General features: G+C 55.9%; 1 protein-coding gene across 5 annotated transcripts; it reads right to left on the bottom strand.

Annotated features, from left to right (window-relative positions):
- Nucleotides 1-6,163: 6,163 nt before the first annotated feature.
- On the bottom strand, nt 6,164-24,474 carry TMEM119 (transmembrane protein 119). 5 transcript variants are annotated; one of them, XM_055080454.1, is made up of 4 exons: nt 15,707-24,474; nt 14,729-15,627; nt 14,384-14,596; nt 6,164-8,391 (listed from the first exon to the last, which is right to left on the bottom strand). In XM_055080454.1, exons 2-4 carry the CDS (start codon nt 14,729-14,731, stop codon nt 7,531-7,533), a joined length of 1,077 nt encoding a protein of 358 aa, XP_054936429.1. In that variant the 5' UTR covers nt 14,732-15,627; nt 15,707-24,474; the 3' UTR covers nt 6,164-7,530. The 5 variants fall into 5 exon arrangements, with proteins under 5 accessions (XP_054936429.1, XP_028336132.1, XP_028336133.1 ...); XM_028480331.2 differs by having other exon boundaries at nt 14,729-24,474; XM_028480332.2 differs by having other exon boundaries at nt 14,384-14,593; nt 14,729-24,474.
- Nucleotides 24,475-24,488: the final 14 nt, after the last annotated feature.

Raw genomic sequence — 24,488 nt, 5'->3', positions numbered from 1 at the left:
GCCCTCTGCTTTGTGAGGACGCAGTGTGTAGAAAGTGCTCAGTGCCATGCTTGCTACGCAGTGCATGCTGAAGCAGTGATGGAAACAGGCCCTCGTGGTGGGATTTAAACCCTGAGGAAGGGCACAGGTGGGAGATTTGGGGGCTCAGGCGGTCTCTCATGTGGGCCACATGCTCAGGCAGCATTTTCTTATCTGATTCTCACAGCAGGGCAGGACCTGTGGTTTCACAGGTGAAACACTGAGGCTCCGAGAGAGGGCAGAAGTTGCCCAAGGTCACGCAGCCTGGAGGTGGGATTTGAATGCTGGGATTCGAACCCCAGTCTTTCGGGGATGTAGACACCTTCTTCCCTTCCCCCATGGTGCCTGAAGGAGTTTCTGGCCAGTCTAAGCATTTGGTTTGTTTTATAGAGGGAAACACAGCAGAGAGGGGAGGAGAGATGTTCCAGGTCATCTGGCAATTAATCCCACTGGGTCCCCCTCCCCTTTCCAAGCTAGAAATAGCCCCAGTGCCTGCCTCAGATGGGCCCCAGTCCCTGGGCTCCCCAGCCCGTGTTGCCGGTCACGCCTCCAGCCGTGCCTGCCAGACAACGTTCAAGCCCTGGCTGGGGTCACCGCACCCCAGAGGGATAGGGGGAACAGCTGCAGCATGACCCCTAGCCCCCACTGGTCGCCAAACCCCTGCAGAGGGGCCCACAGGGTGAGGGTGACTTTTCTCCACCCAAAGGGCCACATCAGCTTGTCTCTGTCTCTGGCCGCATCGGTCACCCCCTCGCTGGAGTTCACGGGACTTCCCTGGCTGCTGGAAGTGCTCAGATTTCACCAACCCTTGTAGGACCCTCTGCCCTGCCCCCCAAGAATAGATGTTTAGACTCTAAAGTTCCAAGCACCTAGAATCACTGATCTTATGATTCTGAAGCTTCTAAACCTAGACCTGGAAAGAAGAGGTAACTTGCAGAACAGCCAGACCTTTAGACTCAGAAGTTTCCCTCTTTTCTCTTCGTGGGGCACCGCACTTCACAGTTTACAGCTAACAAAAGCTCACATTCATTGAGCACTCGTGGGGGCCTGTTCTAAGCCCTTTAAGGGAATGAACTCAACTCCCACCAACCCTCCAAGGTCCCGTTTCACAGATGAGGAGACTCAGGCCCAGAGAGGTTAAGTGACTTGCCCAAGGTCACACAGCTGGGAGGTGGCAGAGTTGAGATTCCATCCCGGGTCAACTGAACCCCTAACCATCAGGCTACCCTGCCCTGCACCTTGTAAACTGCATTCACATCTATTAACTTCACAGTATTGTGGGGAGACAGGGCAAGGGCTGTGGCCCCAGCTTTACAAGTGAGGAACCCATAGTTCAAAAAGGTGACACGCCCAAGTCACACAGCTAGGAGGACCCTTAATTGGGTCTCCTGGTTCCTTATTTCCATGTCCACTACCTCCCCCTTCCATCGCTGTCCCCAATCCTCCGTGTGCAACCCCAGTCTTTTCCCCTCTCCAGCCCCTCCAGCTGAGTCGGGCTCCCCAAAGCCTAAGGGAGAGGCCACAGGTAGACACCCTAAACCTGGACCCTCTGGCCTGCCAGGGCACCCTCAGTGTCCCTGCAGGTCCCCAGCGGCTGGTGGGACTCCATGCTGAGCATCGCAGAGGCCTCTGGCATCAGGGACCCTGGCAAGAGCGGATTTACGAGCAGGACTATTTCATACTTTGCAGCTGCCGCCATAAACCCTGCACCCGCCTGGGGAAGGGGAGCAGCTGCGGGGGAACCTCCCAGGCCCTGGAGCCAGCACCAAATCCTTCCTGCTATTTCTGAGCAGCCGGAGGAATCCTGAAATTAAAACCTCCTGCAAAAATGTCAAATCACTATCCCACTCCAGACAGATCCTTCCCCCAAACCAGATGAAGAGCCAGGATAAAGCAGAGCAGAGCCAGACACAGCACAAGACTGCCCACTGGAGCCCCAAATTCTCACCCAGCTCTAAACGAGACCCAGCCTCAGATGCCCAAGTATAAAATGAGGGGCTGGTCTGAGGCTCTCTGAACTTTAGCAGTTCCCTAAAGTCACGTAGCTCAAACGTTCTCACTCTTTAAGATTCTATGCTCCAACTACTGGCTGTGTGACCTCGGATAAATTACTTGACCTCTCTGAGTCTCCATTTTTTTCATCTGTAAATGGGGAGAACTAACAATCATCTCATTAAGAAGGCTGGGAGGAAGAGATAAAATAGTATCAGTAGTTCATAGCTCTATTTGTAATAGTCAAAAGCTGGAAACCACCCAAACATACATCAACTGGTGAACAGATAAGTTTTCATACATTCATACAAGGGAATACTACTCAGCTATAAAAAAGAGGGAAATATTGATAGATACAACAACATGAATGAATCTCAAAATATTTATGCTGGGGCTTCCCTGGTGGCACAGTGGTTGAGAGTCCACCTGCCGATGCAGGGGCCCGTGAGCCATGGCCGCTGAGCCTGCATGTCCGGAACCTGTGCTCCGCAACGGGAGAGGCCGCAGCAGTGAGAGGCCCGCGTACTGCAAAAAAAAAAAAAAAAAAAAAAAATTTATGCTGAGTTAAAGAAGCCAGACCAAAAAAAAAAGAAAGAAAAAAAGAGTACACACTGCACTGTATGGTTCATTTATACAAAACTCCAGAAAATAAAAATGATTCATAGTGACAGGAAGCAGATCAATAGTTGCCTGGGGACTGGGGTGGGGGATGGAGAGGAACATTAAGGAGAGATTACAGAGGGTGATGGATATGTCCATTATCTTAATTGTGGTGATGGCTTTATACACATATGTCAAAATTATCAAACTGTACACTTGAATATGTGCATTTTATTGTGTGTCAGTTATACCTCGGTAAAGCTGTAAAAAGTAATATGGGTAAAGTGCCAGAAGTGAATAACTGTCCATTTTTAAATGGCGGCTATTCCTGTTATTAATCATTGTGGTTGCATCTGGATGATTCTTTTATGAAGTTTCATCTCCTCCACTAGAATATAGCCTCAGATCTGTTTTGTTAACAGTTTCTCCCCAAAACCTGGCACAGAGTAGGTGCTCATTAAAGAATTACGGTTGGAAAACAAAAGATCTAGGACCCTGCTACTCGCTCCTGGGCCACCTTGGAATCCAGAGTTTTAATTAATCCCAACGAAAGAAAACTGGATGATTCCAAGTGTCTAGGAATGAAAACAGAGACAGGCCCTGGACAGTCACCGTCATCACCCCGGGAGGCAGGGTGAGGTGGGAACAAAGAAGGGGGACCCGAGATGAAATGCAATGGATACGAAACGCACGTACCCACCCTACCATCAGCGGAGGGGTTCTACTTTTGGACCACAAAGTTCTAAAATGAGGCAGGCGCCTCAGCACTGAAGAGTCCAGGCTGAGGAGCCACAGACCTGGGTCCGAATCCCAGCTATGCCCGGCTGTGTGACCTCAGGCAAGTCACTACACCCCTCTGAGCCTCAGCTTTCTCATCTGTAAAATGGGGGTAATGATATTGCTCCTCTCTCTGTAAAGAGTGTGGGGAGGGTTAAATGTGGTTATGGATGTGTGGGCACGATGCCTTCCTTCAGCCTTACACACATGCGCACACACACGGAGCACTTGCTATGTGCCAGGCACCGTGCTGAGTGCTAGGGAGACAGTGGTGGACAGACGCCCAGGCCTCTCTCCTCGTGGGCTGCGAATGTTGGCTGTGACACCTGCCTGGCCGCACCCTCAGACATGATGATTTCATTGGTCTGGGTGGGGTCCAGGAGTCAGGATTTTTAAAAGCTCCCAGGTAATCCCACTGTGCAGGTGGAGATCCCTGCCAGGTGGGGTAGGATCATCCTCTCTTTACACACACGGAAACAGAGGCCCAGAGAGGTGAGGTGATTCACCCAAGGTCACACAGCCAGGAAAGCATGGAGCTGGCCTTGATCCAAGTGGTCTCACCCCAGAGCCCAAACCACTCTGAGCACCCCGGAAGGTTAAGGATGATGTGCTCAGCACACAACGGCCTGGGAAGTGTGGGTTCTGCCCCTCCTGTCCACACCCCGGACATGACCTCAACCAGATTATGCCCAGCCTGTCAAGCGATCAGAGCAGGGCAGGACATGGGAAAGAGGCTCTTCAGCAACCCCCAACCCTACCACGCGTCACCAGAAGCCCCGTTCCCACACGAGCTAGGGTTCATGTCTCGGGGTGGTTTTGTTCGCCCTCCCTCTCCCCCTCGACGGCGGCAGCAGGCCTGGCCCCAGGACAGACTCCCAGGCTGGGGGCCGCCTTGAGGTTTTACAAGTCCTGGGACAGTGAGGGCCTGGTTCCCGGCAGCCTCCCGGATCCCTGGGAACACTGGAACCCCTCACCCACACGCTTAAGCCCCGTTCTTTCCCCCCCACCCACCCCCCCACACACCCTGCTTGGCACTAGCCACACACGCTCCCACCACCGTCTCCCTCGCGGCTCACTCCCCGCTTGGTGCCAGCCAGATGTGTGCTCATAAAAGGCCCCTCCTGGGTAACTCCATCACAGAGGCGGGAGCAGAGTGGAGGGGCTCTAAGCCTCAGTGGTAGTGGGGCCCCGCTGTTCCCTCCCCAGGCGCTTCCTTCATTCAGTCACTCGTTCATTCATCAGAAAAGCAGTAGAGCCCAGCGGAGAACTCAGACTCCAGAATCAGACTGCAGGGCTGGAATCTTGGCTGTGTGACCTGGGCAACTGACTTCCCCTCTCTGGACCTCAGTTTCCCCATCTGTGACATGGGGATAATAACAGTGCCCACCTCGTAGGGTTGCCATGAGTTAATGAGGTCCCCTGCTTAGAGCAGTGCCTGGCACATGACAGATGCCCCTTAATTGTAAGCAATTTTCATCGTCCTTGAGCTCAGGGGACTGTGGAAGAGAGGCTGGGTGCGGGGCGTCCAGGAAGACTCCCAGGAGGAGGGGACATCTGAGCCAGAAGCTAGAAGATGAGAGTTAGCAAGGCAAGGAGGGGGTGGAAGGGTGTCTTAGGCAGAGGGAATAGTCGCTGTAAAAGCTCAGAGGTGAGGGAGAGGTTGACTCCTGCGCTGGGGCTCAGACCACCTCCCCTATCCCCCCCAGCAGTCCCTGGGGACACAGGCTGTGGCTAAGGCCACACACTCCACGTTCTCTGGAGGGCCCACTGGGCACCAATGGGGAGCCACTGACCAGGCTGCTGCTGATTGGGAGATGCCTCCCTGCCTGCTCCCCAGGGATCGCCAATGTCCGCTTCTGTCTTACCTGGATTTTGCCTGTCATGAGGAAGCTTCATGCACTTCCCAGCCACACCCCAGCGCTTAGGACCCCGCAGGAGTTCAGGAAGAAGGAGAGAGCCTGTCCCACCCAGAGAGGTTGAGTGACTTGGTCCCAGCCACACAGCATCCGGGTATTCAGTATCTGTATTTCGATTCTCCCTACATTCTTGGGCGGGAGCCTGTCTGGGCTGAGAGAGGGAGGGCCCTTCCCTACTGAGCTAGACAGTGGCCATTGTGTGTTATGAAACCCAAACCCCGGCCCCCTCCGGATGGATGTGGGGTCGGCGGAGGAGAGGGGCTGCAGGAGGATGGCCTCCCTGCCCCCATCACCCCAGGGATCCAGCACGTGCTCGCAGCCCAGCCGCATCTGGATTCCAGCTGGCAGCTCCAGCACGGAGGGGAGCAGTGGCCTCAGGGATGGCCATCAAAGGCCAGGAGGAGGCCGGTGGGAGAGGAGACACAGGCCAGGCCTGCCTCCAGCCCCACGCACCACTGGCCAAGGGTGCGGCGAGTGTGGCATTGTCCCTAAGACCTGGGCCAGTCCTTAGCCACTCTGCAGGGTCAGGAGAAACTGAAACCTCAGCCCCAAGCCCCTCCACTGCCCCTTGGGGGAAACGGAGAGGTGGTGGTTCTCCTGCAGACACAGTTAAGTAGCAGAGGCATGCGTGGAACCTGCCTCTGTGGCCACAAGCCCGGAGCTGATGGGGCACAAGCTCTGGCCCCTGTTCCCATGGGGCATCCGTCCCTCCCTCCATTTCCCACACCGATCTGCCCATTCAGCCCCTGGCCTCAGAAAGTTGCCCCACCCCCATGGAACGGCCCAGGGAAATGCTCCCTGCCTCCCAGCAGATTCATCCCTCCCCCGCTACAGCCCCAAGAAAACCAGTGACGCTCAGGCCAGAATAAAGGTTTATTGTGCTAGTTTGTTATATCCCAGCACCTGGAGAGTTGTGCAGAGGTTGGGGGGAGGGCGGACGGAGGGATGGGGAAGAGGAACCCCCCCCCAAGAGCCTCCCCAAATCAGGACGGAGCTCAGGCTCCCTTGTCGAAGACTAAAGAATGCTATGGGCACAGGCTGCCAGGTGTGTGTGTGTGTGTGTGTGTGTGTGTGTGTGTGTGTGTGTGTGTAGGGCAGGGGGGCAGGGTCCCCCTGCTCCAGCCTGTTGGAAACCCAGATGTGTGTGTGTGTGTGTGTGTGTGTGTGTGTGTGTGTGTGTGTGTGAAGGGCAGGGGGGCAGGGTCCCCCTGCTCCAGCCTGTTGGAAACCCTCCCTGATCCCCTCAGATTCCCCCAGCGTGGGGTCCCCTCACACACAGCCCTGCCCCCCACCACTTCTAGGTTGCTTTGGGGCCCTGGCAATAAAATTCATTTGCCCCATGCCCGCAGCAGTAGCAGGATGAGAGGCAGCCCCTGAGAGGCTGAGCCTCCCCCTCCACAGCCTTCACCCCGGACCAACCAGGAACTGGGGAGGGGGATCCCTGGAGAACATCGGGAGCTGTAACCTCCAGAGTGTTCTCTTCAGGATTTTACTCTGTAGCTGTAAAACAAAAACAAAAGTACTCCGCGGCCAAAAGCTTTTTGGGGAAAGGCTAAGCGAAATCAGATTCCATGGGCACCTTTACTGCGGGACTTGTCAGAGCCTTGGGGGGGGGCTCCAAGGGGGGTACGCAGAGCAGAGAAGCAATGTTTCCTCAATTCTTTCACTGGACCTCAAAATCTTTCTTCCAGGGAACCCAGTTTGGGAAATGCTCACTTAGGAACCTGTCGTGATCGGTGCAGGGCCCCTCACGGAAGCTTCCTGACTGACCTTCTGCGGTACCTCTACCCTCTTCAACCCCAGGCACCTCTGCATCTCCCGTCTGTTCAACCTCTTCCAAAACTCCCAGTCATTCTCTTTCTCTTTCCTCCCTCGATGGAAAGCAGCGATGTTTGCATTGTCACAAGGGACCTGAGACATATGTTTTCCAGCGGACGTGGCTGTGACGGGGACACATCCTCAGCTCCATCTCCCCAGAGGAGCTGTACTTTGGGATGTAGCCCTTGGGGCTGCGGGGACAAATGTTCTCGAAGTCAATGAGATTCCTGAGGGTGGAACAGACACCAGCATCTCTGCCTGCTGTAGTAGGATCAGACATGCCGGGATTTGCAGCGGGGAGTGGCCGAGTAGGGGGTGTCAGAGCACGGTAAAGGCCGAGGACCTTTCTGTGCCCAAGGAGGTGACCACCAGGGGTCCGACAATCAGGGCCGGCAGCCCTAGAGGCCTGTTAGATGCTGGGGGGGACACTGCCACAAGCACAGGGGTTTTCGAGGGAACCGGCCGGGCCCCCAGCTTCGGGGGCCAATGAGGGAGCTGCTTCTGGCTCTCCTTGACCTTCAGCGGCTGCCAGAGCCCCATCCACCTGCGCTGAGCAGGGCTCCTCTGGCGGCACCTCCGGTTTCTCTGCCGGGACCCCATGTCCCTGGGCTTCCTGGTCTGCCTCTCGGCTGCCTTTCTCCTCTTCCTCCGACTTGCCCTCCATCATCCTGGCTCCGTCTCCCATGCCCGGGGCGGCCCTGGCGGGAGACTTGAGGTTCTGGGTGGCGGCGAGGATGTCGGCCTGGAGCTGCTGCGAGGAATCCAGGGCCTCCTCGGGCCGGCCGTCGGGGGCCCGGTCGGGGACCTCGCTGAAGGCCCGGGGGCCCCCGGCCCGGTCACTCTGGTCCACGTACTTCTTCTTAGGGAAAGATGAGGGGTAGTAGGCAGAGGCCTTGTGCTTCTGGCGGGTGATGAGAGCGGCACAGATGGTGAACATCAGCAGGAACACCAGGGAGCCCACCACGGCGACGAGCATCACGTACTGGCGGAAGAAATCCACGATGCCGTCCAGGAAGTTGGTGGGGGGCTCGGGGCCTGCCAGGGGCGTGAGCTGGGGCCCCATCGATGTGAGGCTGAGGGCTGGGGTCCGGGGCGGCGGGAGGCTCGGGGAGGAGGCCGACGCACCCTCGGCCTCCCCGCTGCCCCCTGTGTCCTCCAGGAAGGTAGCCCGCAGGGACACGGAGTAGGACGCCGTGGGCAGGACCCGCAGGAGCAGCAGCAGAGACACAGTGAGGCTGGGGGCGGCCATGGAAACCATGGTGCCTGGAACCTGAGGGGAGGCGAGGCAGGAGAGACGTCAGGGTGGGACCCCGGTCTCAGGGGGCCCTGAGGAGGTGCAGCAGACACAGAACCTATTCCAGCAAGTCGCTTCCCTTCGCCGGGCCTGAGCCGCCCCACCATACGATGGAGCCCATCCCGGGGTGTACCCTGGTCCCCCTGACTTCACTCTGAGCTTCTGGAGGGCCAGGGCTAAATCTTATTTATCTCGGCACCCTCAGGGTTTTGCATCATACCTGGTATACAGCAAGTGCTCAATAAACGCATCTTGCTGGAGTTGGCTGAATGAATAAGAACTTACCCTTTCATTGCTTGCCACGTGCCAGGCACATTTCTTACATGGAATTTCTCATTGACTCCTGAGAACTGCCCAGTAGGGCAGGTACTACCTTCTCCCCATTTTCCAGGTGGGGAAACTGAGGCTCAGAGGGGTTAAGCGACTTGCTAAGGAAGAGCTGGGGTTTGGATGCAGGCACGGAGGGAGAGAGGATGGTAGGGCTCAGTGAGGAACTGAGAGAGCTGACCCCCTCCTTTGGGAAGCCATCCTCGCTGCTCCCAGCTCCTCTGCAGTCCCGTCTCTGAAAGATTCATAGGTTTTGAAGCATCCAGAATCTGAGCTCAGCAGAGGCCTGTGTGAGCATGTGCCCCATGGCTCACCCCCACCTCGAGGCTCAAAGCAGGGCCTGGAGGCCCAGAGGGAACCCTCGTGCCTGGAACAAAGCTGGAGCCTAAGTCCTATGGCCGTCACCAAATGGGATCCAGATGAACCCCGCACCTCCCTCCCCCCACTGGAAGGCTGCTCCCAACGTGAACCCCCCAGACCCTCCCCGGCCCAGACAGCCTGGCTGACTAATAAATTCCTTATGGCCCAGCTTTATGGAGGAGTCCGGCTTCTAAAGCAGTACATCTCCCAGCCAGTGTGAGTCAGCCTGCCCTCTCAGACAAACCCAGGAACCCCTTCCTGCGCCCCCCAGGCTGCCCCTTGAGAGCCTCTGCCCGACCCAGCAGAGGGCCCAGGACTCTGGATGGGGCTCCAAGTGCCAAGATGGAAAAGCCTCACGATCCCCTGACTGAGATGCCCTCTCCAGGGGATGGAAATGGGGAGACAGAGGCCCAGAGAAGGCAAGGGGCAGGCCCCAGGCCACACAGGGAGTTCCTGGGCTGGAGCAGGAAGTCAGGTGCCCAGCCTCTCGACGGCAGGTCCCCTCGAGTGCCCAGGCCTCAGGCCCAGCTCCGTAAAGTGGGTGACAGTACCGACTCATGCTGACTTGGGGATTCAGAAGATGATGTAGGAATGACACGGGGCCATTGAGTGGCTTGTTCCAAGTGACCCGGGGCCTCCTGATGTGACACGAATTCGGACCAACTGGCTCAGATGGCAAAACACAAAAGATAATTCCCAGGACATCCAATGAGGCAACACTCACCCAGGGGTTCGTTTTAAATGAGTTGGTCACCGTGTCATTTTATCACGGGTTACTCCTCTGAGCCCCTTTTGTGGGTGCAATTCCAAAGAAGCCCTGGGCACTAACATTGTCTCCATTTTTCAGATGGGGAAACAGAGGTTCAGAGACAGACAGTGACCTGCCCAAGGACACACAGATGCTAAGTGTCAGAGCTGGGATTTGAACCTTCTTCTTTGTGACTCTGAGAATTCACACACACACACACACCCTGCACACTCTCTCTCATGCGCCTAAGGCTGGCCCAGGCACGGGCTCACATCACTGCTTGACATCACTTGTCAGCTGGAACCAGGATCTGAGATGTTCCACAGAGTTTAGGAGCCTTCCTGGGCCCTCCACTCTCTGACACTTGTTAGCAAAGGTTCCTACAAAGAGCTGTGACCTTTGGGGTTCTTGTCTCTTGCCAGTCACCTCCCTGCCTTCCGCCTTGTGTCAAGCCCGGGAGAGACCTTTCAGGGCGGCAGCTGAAACTTCTCACCATAGACGGCAACTCTGACCAGTGGGGGCCTGAAGACCGGAGGCCTTTCCTGGGGGGACGGCTGTGAAGTTTCTGTTCTGAAGCTCTGCAGGCAGCAGAGTGATAAGGCCGGTTAGGCCAGGATTAGAATCCTAGCTCCATGTGCGTCTAGCTGGCTGCCGGGCCCTCTGGGCCTCACTTTCCCCATTTGTAGACGGGGGGCAGGGTGAGGAGGTGAGCACAGGGCCTGCCTCGCTGAGCTGTTAGGACAGGATGAGGTCACGTTCAGAAAGTGCCTGGCGCAGAGCAGCTGCTCCCCGAGGGAAGGCGAAGCAGTGAATTTCTACCCCAGCAGAGATGCAGGACCAGCCAATTTTCCCACCCCAAGCTGACAAATGATGATTATCCTCACCTGATGTGTAAATTTGCTCATTGTCTCCCCCCATTCTCCAGGAAAGAGCAACGTTTTTACCTCGTTGAGTGAAATCTCGTTGAGCGGCCAGTGAGGAATCCAGGACCAGGCACGCGCGCACGCGCGCACGCACACACGCACGCACGCACGCACGCAGGCACGCACGCACGAATGTGCGCCAGTGAGTCGGACAGAGAAAAGTCCTCCTTTCCCCTGGATCCTTGGGGGCAGGGGCAGAGGATAAGGAAAGAGGCCACACAAACTACCTCTGGATCTTAAAGGCTGAGACCCCGACTCTCAGAGTCCCTCACACCCACCACAACCCTCCCCACAGGGCTCCGGGGGAAAGGTGCAGGCAAAGTGCGGGAGCCGGCCGGGCCTCACAGGAGATGGCTGTGTGACCCTGCTTGACGAGCCCTCTGGCCCTTCTGGGCCTCAGTCTTCTATCTGTAGAATGGGCACCCTGGCCTGAGCTGCTCTGAAATGTGTTCTGCCCGTCAGCTGCCCCCACCTCCTCCCTGCATCCTCATTTTTTCCAGGATGCGGAAACTCACAGGCCATTAAGAGGTGGGGTCAGGCCATCCCCTCTTGTTTAACCCAAGAGGAAGCCCAGGCCCAACACTGGGAAAAGCCTGCCCAGGGTCCCACAGCCAGTCTGGGCAGAGCCTGACTGGAGAGGCGGCTCCGAATACCTGGGAGGAGGTCATTTCCCAGCTGTGTGTCTTAAGGCCAGGCAGATCACCTCTCTGAGCCTCGGTGTCCACATCTGTACAATGGGGATAAGGCCACCTTCCTGGGACTGTTGTTAGGACAAGAAATAGCGGTGGCCGGCACAGTGTAGATGGCAATTAGTGGCACCACGTGACTATCCAGGACTCCTAGCTGGGAGCGGGGACTCTCTTCAGAGCCCAGCTCACTCAGAGTTTATTGTTTTCAAATGTGATAGCCCCACTTGAGGTCAGGAATAGGCAGATGAGGCAAATCCATCCCTAAGGCCAAGTTGCCCAGAACCTGAGACTGACGGGCCAGAGTGGCTGCCCCACCCCCATGCAGAGACTGGTGGCCAGAGGGGGAGGGGTGGCCCACAAAAACCTGGCTTCAATTAGTGGCCTTGTGGGGAGGGGTTCTGGCTGAAGCTCTGCACCCCCTGCTCCGGGGCAGCCGAGGACAGGGACCTGGGCCCCTTGGATGGGAGGCCTAGGGAGGGACGGGGGTCCTGAAGGCTCAAAATCCACACACACACACACACACACACACACACACACACACACACGCAGAGCAGCAGCACGGGCACACAATACACAGACACAACACAGGCACAAAGACACAGACGCATAACATCTCGACACCCCAGACTGCCCACCAGCACAGATACACAGAGAACACACGCGGACACACAACGGGCTGGTTCTCTGACAACATGTGCACATATGCACCCCCTGACCCCCACCGTGTATCCCCCCCGGACGGGACCACCCCCATCCTTACCACCCTCCCGCAGACCCTGGGAGCACCTACCCTGGTGCCCACTCTCCAAGAACAACACATCCCCTCCGGCAAGACCCCAACTGCCCACACACAACACTCCGGCCAACCCAGCACCGCACTCGGGAGGCATCCAAGGTGCACACACATCCCGCCACCCGCCCCCTTAGCGCAGATCACACACAAGTAGGCAGCATCCGACACACACTCAAAGCTCACACATACTTAGAGAAGCCCCCCAGAGCACTCACACCGGCCCCCTAAACTCCAAGACACACCAGGCTCCCTGGAGAGGGGGGGGGCCCCCAGGACTCACCAGTTCCTCTGCACACAGGGTGTCCCGCCAGGTGGAGCAGGGCAAGTCCGTGGCAGTGCCCTGTGGCCGCGGCTCTGGGCTGCCGCCGGGGCCCGCCCCTTCCCTCCCGCCTCCGCCGCCTCCCTCCCTCCCCTCGGCGGGGCCAGCTTGATTTCATTAAGTGGGTTTGGGGTGGGGACAGGGGCAGGGGCGGGGCCAAGCTCGGCCACACACAGTCCCCCCTTGCTCACACCCGTGGGCGCCCCCTCCACGCCCCGGGGGCACCAGATGGGGCACTTCCTCCCTGACCACGGGTCCCCAGGGCAGTGTGAGGATGACAGACACACAGACAGGGCCGTCCTGGGGAGTACCCACGGCCCAGAGAGCCGGGATCCTGCCTCCCCTTCTGAAGGGGATGAGGTCAGGGAGGTTCCGAGGGCCCTGAAAATGAGGAGGAAAATTCCCCGCACTTGGTTCCAGCTGTGACTCAGGTTTTCCGAGGCTCAGGGTGCAGAGTGGGAGCCGGGCTGCGTTTAAGGGATGCATGGAGGGTCAGGCCTGAGGCAGGGAGCGAGTCCTGGCACCCACTGTCTGGCCCTGGTCAGGCCCTTTCCTTCGGCAGGCCTCTGTTTCCCAATTTGCAGGGGTGGGTGGGAAGCTCTCTGGGTTCCCTATGGCTCCAACATCGTGAGATCTGTGGCCTCGGGATACCCCAATGGAATGGCCAGAGCAGGAGTCGTGGCCCCATCTCCCAGATGGAGAAAATGAGGCAGGGTGAATTCAAGAGGCTCACCCAGGGTACCGGGCCCTCTGGCAGTCCTGAGGAATCCAGTGGGACAGTAGTCCTTTGCATTCATTCATTCCTGCACCATTCATTCATTCATCCATCAAATGCTTAATGAACACCTGTAGAGCACCAGGCCCTGTGCTGAGCAGATTTCAGAGGTAAATCAGACCCAGCCCAGCCCTCAAGATGCTCGCAGACTTCCAAGGAGAAGCACACGTATGTAAATTATTTTTTTACAAAACAGAAATGGGCCTGTGGCAGGAGAGAGGCCAAGGGCTCGGGGAACCCCAGGACGGAGAGAGATCCCCTGAGAGAAAGAGGCAAGGAAGTCGCCCTAGAGGTGTGGCTGTAAATGAGCAGAGTCCCAGCAAGAGGAGACCCAGGAAGGGCATCCCAGGAGGAAGAACCAGTGTGCATAAAGGCAGGTGGCTGGGAACGCCACGCACGGACAAGGGGCTATAATTAAACTGGGCTGGAGCGTGAAGTGGACGCAAGGGAGGAGCTGATGATTAGGGTGGGAGAAGCTACCAGGGCAGGGCTAAAGTCTCAGAATGGCATTCATCCACGAGGCAGTAGGGAGCCAGTGAAGGTTTGGAGCAGGGGGAGTACGTGAATGAACAGATCATGACCACCCTTTAGGAACCAGGGCCCTAGATTGTAGCTATTCCCTTCTATGATCCCAGCAGCCCCGACTCACCTGCTCAAAGAAGGGGCAGCTGTTTGGAAAATAAAACTAGAAAATTTCCCGTCTTCTCTGAGATCACCCCAAACCTTGCATCCTAAGGGAATGGGGAACCGTCCACCAATGGACACACACACACACACACACACACACACACACACACTCATGTGCACACAGGCCCCCTGGGGCAAGTGGCCACCCACAGACATGTTGTAACAACTGAGCCCTCTTGAAGATGGCCAGGGGGTGTCCCAGCCCCATCTTAGACCAGATGGCAGGTGAGCAGGAGTGGCCAGACCTGCCCCAGGGCCCACCGCCTGGGGAGGAGCCCCTGCCCCAATAGTCTGAGGGCTGAGGGGAATGGGATCCCAAGAGATCAAGGGGCAGAGGTTCAACCAACCTGAACAGGGCCTGCTTCCAGCACGGGTGGCCCAGAGGCCCCAGATGAAGTCGCGGTCCCATTCTGTGTTCCTCCTTTGGGGCCAGAGCAGCCCCAGACCGGAGACAGAGAGACCCAGGTTCTAGGTCTGCCTTCACCAGGTCCTGCCCCATGGGGAGCCTCTTTCATCATTGGTGAAATGAGGATAGAGAATTTCTTCTGTTCACAAGGCTGCTGGGAAAATCAAGAGTCAGAGGGTGTAAACGTGCTGGACAATACAAAAGCATTGGCCAGGTGCCAAGTGTATAAGTTTCCTACAGCTGCTATAACAAATTATCACACACTTGGTGACTTAAAACCACACACCATTATTATCTTAGTGTTCTGGCAGCTGGAAGTCAGAAATGGGTCTCACTGGGATAAAATCAAGGTGTCGGCCGGGCTTTCTTTATCCCAGAGTCTTCACAGGGAGAATCTGAGTCTGTGCCTTTTCAAGCTTCTAGAAGCTGCCTGCATTCCCCAGCTCACAGTCCTCTTCCCCCATCTTCAGAGTCAGCTGCAGGGTCTGAGTTCTCACGCTGCCACCTCTCTGCTTCTCTCTTCCAATCCCTCTTCCACTTTTAAGGACCCTTGTGATGATACTGGACCCACCCAGATAATCCGGGATCAGCTCCTTAAGAGCCTTAACTTAATCACACCTGCAAATCCCTTTTGCCATACTAGAGCATGGACTTGAGGATATGGGGAGGGGGAAGGGTAAGCTGTGACGAAGTGAGAGAGTGGCAGGGACATATATACACTACCAAATGTATATTAGATAGCTAGTGGGAAGCTGCCGCCTAGCACAGGGAGATCACCTCTGTGCTTTGTGACCACCTAGAGGGGTGGGATAGGGAGGGTGGGAGGGAGGGAGATGCAAGAGGGAGGAGATATGGGAACATATGTATATGTATAACTGATTCGTTTTGTTATACAGCAGAAACTAACACACGATTGTAAAACAGTTATACTCCAATAAAGATGTTAAAAAAAAATCCCTTTTGCCAGGTAAGGTGACGTACTCATATTACAGTTTTGAGGGACTGGGATGTGGACATCTGTGGGGGTGGGGGGTAGGGCATTCTTCTGTCTCTCACACCACGGTTGCCTATGATTACTTGTTCCCTGCAGAGCTGGCTGGAATCCTCCACCCGCCAAAGCACTGGGTTTTCCTCCCCCCATAGAACCTATCATTGTGCGTCAAACCCACCGGGTTCCAGAAGACCCTGCGGGGAGAGAGGTGAATGAGTAAGCAAAGCCCATTCAACAGATGTGGAAACTGAGGTTCATGGTGGCGTGACCTACCTGGGATCCAACAGCATGTTGGGGATCAGAGCCCTTGCTTCTTCACCAGTCCCTCTGTGTCTTATCTGGAAGTGAAATTGCCAGGCTGGTGACCCCGTTAAAATGCTATCAGACCATGTTTCTCACACACACACACACACACACACACACACACACAAAGACACACATGATCTCCTTAAGCCAAACATCTCAACCTTCTACCTGAGGACAGAAGAGCGAAATGTCAGTCACTGATGGGAGAAAGAAGGACCCCTGAGTTCCAACCCCCCCTCATGCATCAGCTGTGGGTGGCTGGGCAAACCTCTGCCCCTCTCTGGGCTGCAGCTAAATGTGGGGTCAGTCTAGATGCCCACCACAAGCCTTCCAGTGGTAAGGTTCCAATGCTGTAACATTCTAAATTTTATTCATTCTACAAACATTTCTTGAGCATCGATTTTACACCCAGCCCAGTGTCAGGCCCAGGAAGACAGTGATGAGCAAACACAGGCACCAAGAGAGGAGACCTGCAATAAGCAAGTAAACAAAGAAATGAATATCTGACTGCAAACTGAGCTAAGAGTTGGGATGGGGCATTTCTGGGGCTATGGGAGGCCAGTCTGGGGGGACTAGTCTGGTCCTGGAGCTCCTGGGGACCTCCATGAGGAGGTGAAAGTAGAGTCACTCATGAAGATGAGGAGGTATTTAGGAAGGCAAGGGTGTGACAGGATTCCTAGCAGTGAGAATGGCACGTGCAAAGGCCCTGAGGTAGATGGGAACCCAGCACCTTCAGAGCAGTTCCTGAAGATTATTGAATAGATGAACTAGGTGTATGGGGTCCAGGAACTTTGCCTGTTTTGAATACCGCCTTAACTCCAGCATCTAGGATAGTGCCTGGAACACAGTAGGTGCTCAATAAATGCTTGATGCCATGTCAATGACCACTCTGCCCTCCACTCACATTCCCAGGCTCTAGCCACTCCTCATCCGTCCTGAGGGACTCACGGTCCACATTCTCCAGCTCTAGGACCTGTTGCGGGGTCTGGCCCGGGTGACCCCCATAGCCCGCAGCACCGTGGCTCCAAGGCAGGGGCAGGCCTGGGGTATGGAGAGGGCCGGGCCACTCGCTTGCGACCTGCATGTTCAGAGGCAGAGAGCAATGGGTCGCCTGCCCAGCCTTGAAGCGATTCAGAGACCCCACCCTGTGCCCACCGTGTCCCCCCACCCCGCTGAACAGCCAGGGCCGAGGAGGAGGGAAAACCTCACCCGGACTTGAGTCTCTGCCAGAGTCCTCCCCGGGTTGAGCCTGCGGAGGGCCGCCTGGCCCACCGCAGCCCCCAGCTCCAGCCTCTTGTGGGCTCAGAGCCACTTATAATTATACAGCCCCCGAGGCCACTGGGGCCTGCTCTCTGGGCAAAAATATCCCAAGCCTTTCATGTGGCTGAGAGGCCCAGGCTGCAGCTCCATCACAGCACAGGCCTGGCCTTCGGGGGGACACCCATGGAGCAGAGGCCTCCAGTCGGGGGCTCCAAGGAGGCAGAGAGTGTGTGAAACCTCCCCAGGCCTCAGTTTCCCCATCTGTAAACTAGATATGTTCTTTTATTCCCTAGCTCTTTCCCAAGTGTCTCCATGTGCCAGGAACTGTGCCAGGCCCAGAGAGAGCTGTGAATGAGAGAGACGCTGATGAACCTCCGCTCGGGCTGTCCCCTCTGCCTAAGCGCTGCCCTCCACGGGCCCCCGTGCCTGACCCACCTGCAACATCTTGTAGCTCAGTCATCACCACCTCCACGAAGCCCTCCCGGAACGCCAGCCTCTGGGGAGGGAGATCAGCAGCTTTCTCTATGCTCCTGCACCCCCGTTCCCTGCCTAGAGTACACTGGCCTGTAAGGGCCTGTTTCCATGTGCCTCTAGACTGTCAGCTTCTCTGGTCCAGAACGAGGGCTTTTTCTGTCACTGTATCCCCAGCACCAGTGCCTGGAACACCGTAGGTGCTCAGTAAATGCCCCTCCACTGGCTGAATGACTCTAGTCCAACCTGACCATGTTATAGATGGGGAAACTGAGGCCCAGGGAGGGGATTCACTGACATAATTTTGCTCTGTCTCAGGGAGCTCCTATCAGGGGAGACAGTTGAGAAGCAAGTCAGCTGGCAATTCAGAAAGACAACCTAACACTGCAAAATGCTATCAAGGAGATAAAAAGGCCGAGGAGACAGGAAATAGCTTGGGAAGGGGCAGGGGCAGGTGTCCGGGCAGCTATTTTAGCAATTGTGGTCAGCGCTGGCTTCCTGGAAGAGGTATCAGCACTGACATCTGCAGGATAAGAGGAATCAAGCACTCAAGAAGCAGGAGGAACAGCTTCCTGGGCCAAGGAAACAAACAGCAAATGCAAAGGCCCTGTGGTGGAAAAGGGCTTGGCATGAGGCCTCTTGCAGGGAAACCAGACGGGGTGCTGATCGGTTCTCACCAAGGAGTCGTTCGAGCTTGGAAATTGAGAGACCTGCCTTCTTCGCTCCTGGCTCTGTCCCTCATGCACTGTGTGACCTGGGCCTCAGTTTCCCTTCCTGCACCAGGAATGGTCAGTGGAGGCTCCTCCAACCTCTCTCTCTGTGATTCTAAGTGAGTTTTCCACTTGTTTGCCCACCCCAGCAAACAACCCACCACCACGGGGGGGAGAAAAATATCACAGCCACTTTGGAAAACAGTCTGGTGGGTTTTATCAAGTTAACCATGTGCTTCCCAGATGAGAGAAGAAGCAACGTCTTCTCTCGGTATTTCCCCAGGAGAAATGAAAACACACATTCACACAAAGACAAAAATGTCCATAGTCGTTTTATCCACAATAGCAAAAAAACCTGGCAAGGACCCAAAAGTCCACCAACAGGAGGATGGATGAACAGACTGTGGTCCATGCAGTCGACACTTTCCCCCAGTGGAAGGAAAAGATGGGAGGTGGACAATTTGGATGAATCTCATAGACACACCAAGCAAAAGAAATGGACCCAGTCGAACACAGACTGGGTGATTCCATTTACAGGAAGTTCTAGAACAAAGGCAAAAGTAAGCTATGGGGACAGAAGTCAGAAAAGCAGTTACCCTTGGGGAGTGTTCACTGGAAAGAGACACAAAGGAAACTTCTGGGGCTGCAGACGTACAATGTCTGGGTGGCGGTTATGTGGCCACAGGCACACAGAAAAATCAAGCTGCACACTTCAGATGGTCGTGCTTTACGTAGGTTATGACTCAAAGTTTTCTTTAAAAATTAAGAACACTGCATCTCTCTCTTTTTTGGGGGGGGCGGGGGGGCGACACCAGAGCCAGTAGGATCCTTGGCTTCCTGTGGCCACGGTGGCCCGGCCAGCTGTACGCTGCCTTGTAAACATTTACATTCCCCAGGGCCCTGTGAAAGGAGCAGCTCCGTGCACCCTACATGAGAGCCATCTTGGAGGGCAGGAATGTAAACACGCACCACCGGCTGCAGACCTGGCCTTGCTCTCCTGCTCTGCCAGCTGCCCACGGGGTGCCCTCGGGCGGGCACTCCCCAGGGGCCCACGCTACCCATCCCCCCCCTCCGTGACGAGCAGGAATTGAGATGATTCTTCTGAACTGCCTTTGCAGCACTGTTGGAACTGGGTTGGGGGGGCTGCCTGTCTTTGAGCAGAGGGGCAAAGTGGGGAGGGCTTGGAGCTGGACTTCAGGGACCCTAAGTCACCCAAACACTCAGTACATCGTCTCATGTGTCTCCTTCTCTCTGTCCCCTCACTTTATGCTGAGATCGTCTGTCCCGTCTTCCCTCTCTCCCATCTTTCCTCTTCTCCCCTCCTTCCTTTCTTCTTTCCTGTCCTTCCCTTCTCTTTCTCCCTTCTCTCTCAGCAAATCCTTATTGAGCACGTACTACGTGCCAAGCACTGGGGCTACAGCAGAGAACAACACAGATGAAAATCCCTGTCCTCACAGAGCTGGCATTCTAGTGGGACTGGAAAATGATTAAAAAGATAACTTGGTAATTATATACAGTATGGAAGATGGTGGTAAGGGGTATGGAGGAAAATAAAGCAGGGAAAGGGTGATGTTCAAGCAAAGACCTGAAGGATGTGAGAGAGTGAGTCAGGGAGATGATCAGAGGAAGAGCGGTCCAGGCAGAGGGAAGAGCAAGTGCAAAGGTCCTGAGTTAGGGGCACCTGGCATTTTCAAGGCGTGAAAAAGAAGTGTCCAATGAAGCTGGAGCAGAGTGAGTGAGCGGGAGAGTAGGAGGAAGTGAGGTCGGAGGGCACCAGGGCCAGATCGGGCCTCTGTGGACATTTGCAGGGGCTTTGGCTCTATGAGTGAAGGCCAACCATGGTTCCCCATGTGTGTGAAACCCTCTCCTCCCCCTGCATCAATCCCCTCTCCTCTTTATCCCTGATGCCACACACACACACACACACACACACACACACACCCACCCACACGTACCCTTTCTCTTGAGGACCTTCACTAAGAGAGGGCTCTGGGTCCCACCTCTGGGGAGTGGAAGGGGCTCCACATAAAGCCCCTTCGAAGCCCATGCGGATCCCCAGCTCTCCCCTGGCCGCTGGCTTCTGACTCAGCTGGGACCAGAAACTTGGCCCCCGGGGCTCCCTAATGAACCAGCTCTCCTGGCAGCTGCCATGAGTCAGCCTTCTGCACCTGAGCCCAGGGACAGCCTGACAGAGAGGGTCTTCCACAACCCCCAGATCCATCTACCAGGAGGGACAGGGCCACATGGGGGTGACAGCAAGGAGGCAAAACACACCCAGGGTGAGCTGAGACCACCTGCCCTTCAGGGACCTCTGGGTCCTGCTGCTTCAGAGCTGGGTGACCTTGGGCTAAGTCAGCCCACCACTCTGGGCCTCAGTTCCCTCATCTGTAAAATGGGGGTAATAGTAACACTCATTTCCTTGGGTTATTGTGAGAATGCAGTGAGCCTTGGTACCTGGCACTAAATACATACACTAATAATACCAACAGCAACACAGGTGGCACCTCGGACCGACAATCTTTCTCACAGCATTGGACAGCAGTGAATACGGAGGCCTGGCATACAGTAGGTGCTCCATAAGTTTCCTGGACGGAAAAGGGCGGAGCAATTACCCACCCCAGCCCTCACCCACCAGCGGGTCAGCTGGCGAGGAGGCCCCCATCCTTGGAGGGGTGAGCCCAGAGGCCCAGGCTGGCTCCTGCCCCCACCTGCCCCGCTGCAGGGGCCCCTGAGTGAGTGTAGCGGATTGATTTCTCCTGGGTAGGGTCCGACCTCCCCGGGGCACACGCAGGCGCTGGCCATGGGGGAAGGGCCCCCGACAGCTGGAAACATCTGGTTTGAATTGTCAGTTGGAAGCACCGACCAGGCAGCCAAGGAATTTGTGAGCTAATTTTAGGCCAAAAGACGGCGAGCTCAGCAGGGCGGGGGTTGCTAGGCAAACCACAGGGGCCGAGGGGACAGGCCTGGGGGGACGTGGAGGCCCCACAGTTCCCCTCAGAGGGTCCACGTCTGCCCCATAGCCAGGGACTATCCCTCCAGGGTGGGGCCCAGCTGGGCCCCTGCAGTGTGCCAGCCATGTCAGAGCCGTACGAATAGCAAGGACTGTTCTCCCCATTTCTCAGGTGTGGAAGCTAAGGCTCCAAGAGGTTAGAGTTGCCCAACGTCCAGCAACTTGTAAACAGCAGAGCGGGATCCGAGCCCAGTCTGCCTGACTCTGAGCCTCAAACCTAAGCCTCCCTTGGTCTCTGCCAGTCACATGGCCTTGCTTCCATTCTCACACCCTCGCCAACCTTCCTTGCCCATTTGTTCATTCAGTAAATGTTTCCTGAACCCCAGCTGTGTGCCAGGCACTGTGCAGTGCAAAGGAGAGAGTGAACGCGAGGGACAGCGGCCCCCGCCCTTGCAAAGCAAAAATCCATATATCAATAACGTCTCTCCAGATGGTCATCTGTGCCTGGAAGGGGAAAATGGGGTTGTCCTCAAGAAAAATTGGGGGCAGGGATGCAGAGAGGGCCCCTCTGAAGAGGTGACATGCAAGCTGAGACGTAAAGAATGAGAAGAGGCCAGTCACGCAGACATCTGGGAAGAGGATACCAGGCAGAGGAATAGCAAGTGCAAAGGTCCTGGGGCAGGAGCATGTGAGGAAGAAAGAACAAGAAGTCTCATGGGGCCGGAGCAGAGTGAGAATGAGAGGTGACAGCTTTCCTGCACTCATCCAGCCAACACATTTGTCAATAGGTGATATGGGGGTCCAAGCAGGGCAGGAGTCTTGTTCCAGAAGCTTCAGCTGGTGGAATTAGGTACCCCACTGTCCTACAGATTCATTTGTATCCAGTGATTTGCTGAGGGCCCACTGAAACTCTGGGGGAAATCCCTTGAAGCCTGTCCCTCTAGGGGGCCTGGAGGCCAGACACAAGGCAGAACAACAGGGTCTCCTGGAAGGACTTCCCTAAGGGAGAGGGGCAGCCCAGAAGCAGTGCTGAGACAGGAGAGGACCTTGATTCATCTGCCCATGCCCCGCCCCCCCGCAGGGTTCATGTGCCCGGGAAAGAGACTAGTCTTTGCCCCTTTGGTTCTCCAGTCTCCTGTCCTGGGCCTGTTCCTCTCTCCTTCTTTCCTAGGAAAAGCAGTTCCAAGGCTGTCCCCCTGCCAGGCTCAGCGACAGCATCCTTATTTTGCCAGCCTCAGGCGTGGGGCACTGGCTCTGCGGGCCCCCCAAGTGGCAAGAGCCTGGGCAGCTAGGGCTACAGCCTTCCAGCCACCAAAAGGACACTCAACAACCAAGTTCATGGCCACACAGAGGCCCCTCTGGGTTTCCAAAAACTTCTGAGAAGGGGAGCTCCGTGGGGCTCTCACTGCTGAGTGGGAAAAGCAAGGTTTCTCCACCTCAGCACCACTGACGTTCGGACAAGACACTTCTTTGCTGTGTGGGGCTGTCCTGTGCACTGCAGGATGTTTAGCAGGGTCCCTGACCACCTGCTAGATGCCAGCAATGTTCCTCCAAGTAGCAACAATCAAAAGTATCTCCAGGGCTTCCCTGGTGGCGCAGTGGTTGAGAGTCCGCCTGCCGATGCAGGGGACACGGGTTCGTGCCCCGATCCGGGAAGATCCCACATGCTGCAGAGCGGCTGGGCCCGTGAGCCATGGCCGCTGAGCCTGCGCGTCCGGAGCCTGTGCTCCGCGATGGGAGAGGCCACAACAGTGAGAGGCCCACGTACCACAAAAAAAAAAAAAAAAAAAAAGTATCTCCAGACATTGCCAGATGTCCCCTGGGGTGGCAAAGTCGCCCCCAGGTGAGGACCACAAGCTCAGAGCCTTCCTGTGTGGGCATTAATAGCTAAAGAACGATGGCTTTACTCACTAGCTGGGGAGACCTGGGACCCCCAGACTTCCTAAACACTTACGGTTTTGTTCCGTACATTGAAAAATATTAGGAAAACACAGAAAAGTCGAAAGAAGCAAATAAAATTCACCTATAATCCCACACTCGATGGCTAATCTCTCAATAATTTGGTGTACTTCCTTCCAGTCTTTTTTCTGCATTTTATAATCCTAATAGCTATGGCTTATGGAGCACTTACCCCATCCCAGGCATCGGGTAAGGCTTGGCTAAGTGGCAGGTGGGGGTGGGATATGGAGGGAGGGTTTGGGGAGCCTTTGCCCAGATCAGCTGCCAGATGAGCCACCCGCAGGGCTGGCAGCCCCCCCTCCAAAGGGACAAGAGACTGGAGTAAACTTAGCATGCCACCTCCTGACCCTCATTTCCTGTCTACCCTCCTTCCTTCCCTGCGCCAGAGCTGAAGTCAGCAGAGTCTGGTTTCTTAGCAGTGCGACCTGCTAGAGCCAACGGTCGAGCTTCTGAACCTCAGCTTCCCTAGCAGTAGAGTGGGATAATAATTGTCCCAACATCACAGGTTGTTGTGAGGCCTGAATATGATCAGGCAGATAAAGCATTTGGTGTGGGGCTGGGCATGGACTGAGTGCCCAGTAAATTCCAGCTCCTTGTCCCAGCCATCTCTCTCTGTCCTGGGTTCCAGCTCTGCTGTGTCCTTGCTCTCTGCAAGCTGGGTTCGGCTTTGTCACTCTCCCAAGTCCCAATGCCTTCCCTCAGCTACCAGGAGCCACAAAGGGTGACTGACGGGGGACTTCCAGATGCCAGGACAGGTCTGCAGGGGTGGGAGTTTGGGGCATGGGATTCCCCCAGAACCCCGCTGTGATCTCAAGGATAGCGTAACTTAGTGGTAAGAACGTGGCTTTCTAATTCAGGCCTGGGTTCCAATCTCAGATCCTCATGTAAGACCTGGGACAGGTGACTTCACCTCTCTGAGCTTCAGTTTCCTCTTCTGTAAAATGGGGAGAATCCTAGTTCCTCCTTCCTAGGCTGTTTGAGGGGATCCATGGAGATGTGGCAGATTTTCATGCTCAGTGGACGGATGGGGAGATTCAGGGGGTGATGTTCAAGGGCAAGGGGAGGTCTGGACAAGGGGAAGGACACACTGAGATGCAGGAGCCAGCCTATACCAGTTTCTGAGAGCCAGCTGTCAAATTTTCAGAATTTTGTGAGTCAGTTGTTTCACAGTTAAATTACGTTATATTAAAAACGAAGGTCCTAGGGCTTCCCTGGTGGCACAGTGGTTGAGAGTCCGCCTGCCGATGCGGGGGGCGCGGGTTCGTGCCCCGGTCTGGGAGGATCCCGCGTGCCGCGGAGCGGCTGGGCCCGTGGGCCATGGCCACTGGGCCTGCGCGTCCGGAGCCTGTGCTCCGCAACGGGAGAGGCCACAGCAGTGGGAGGCCCGCGTACCACAAAA

The sequence above is a fragment of the Physeter macrocephalus genome, chromosome 19 (genome assembly GCF_002837175.3).
Source record: "Physeter macrocephalus isolate SW-GA chromosome 19, ASM283717v5, whole genome shotgun sequence".
Classification (NCBI taxonomy): Eukaryota; Metazoa; Chordata; class Mammalia; order Artiodactyla; family Physeteridae; genus Physeter; species Physeter macrocephalus.
This window is presented reverse-complemented; position numbering and strand designations above follow the sequence as displayed.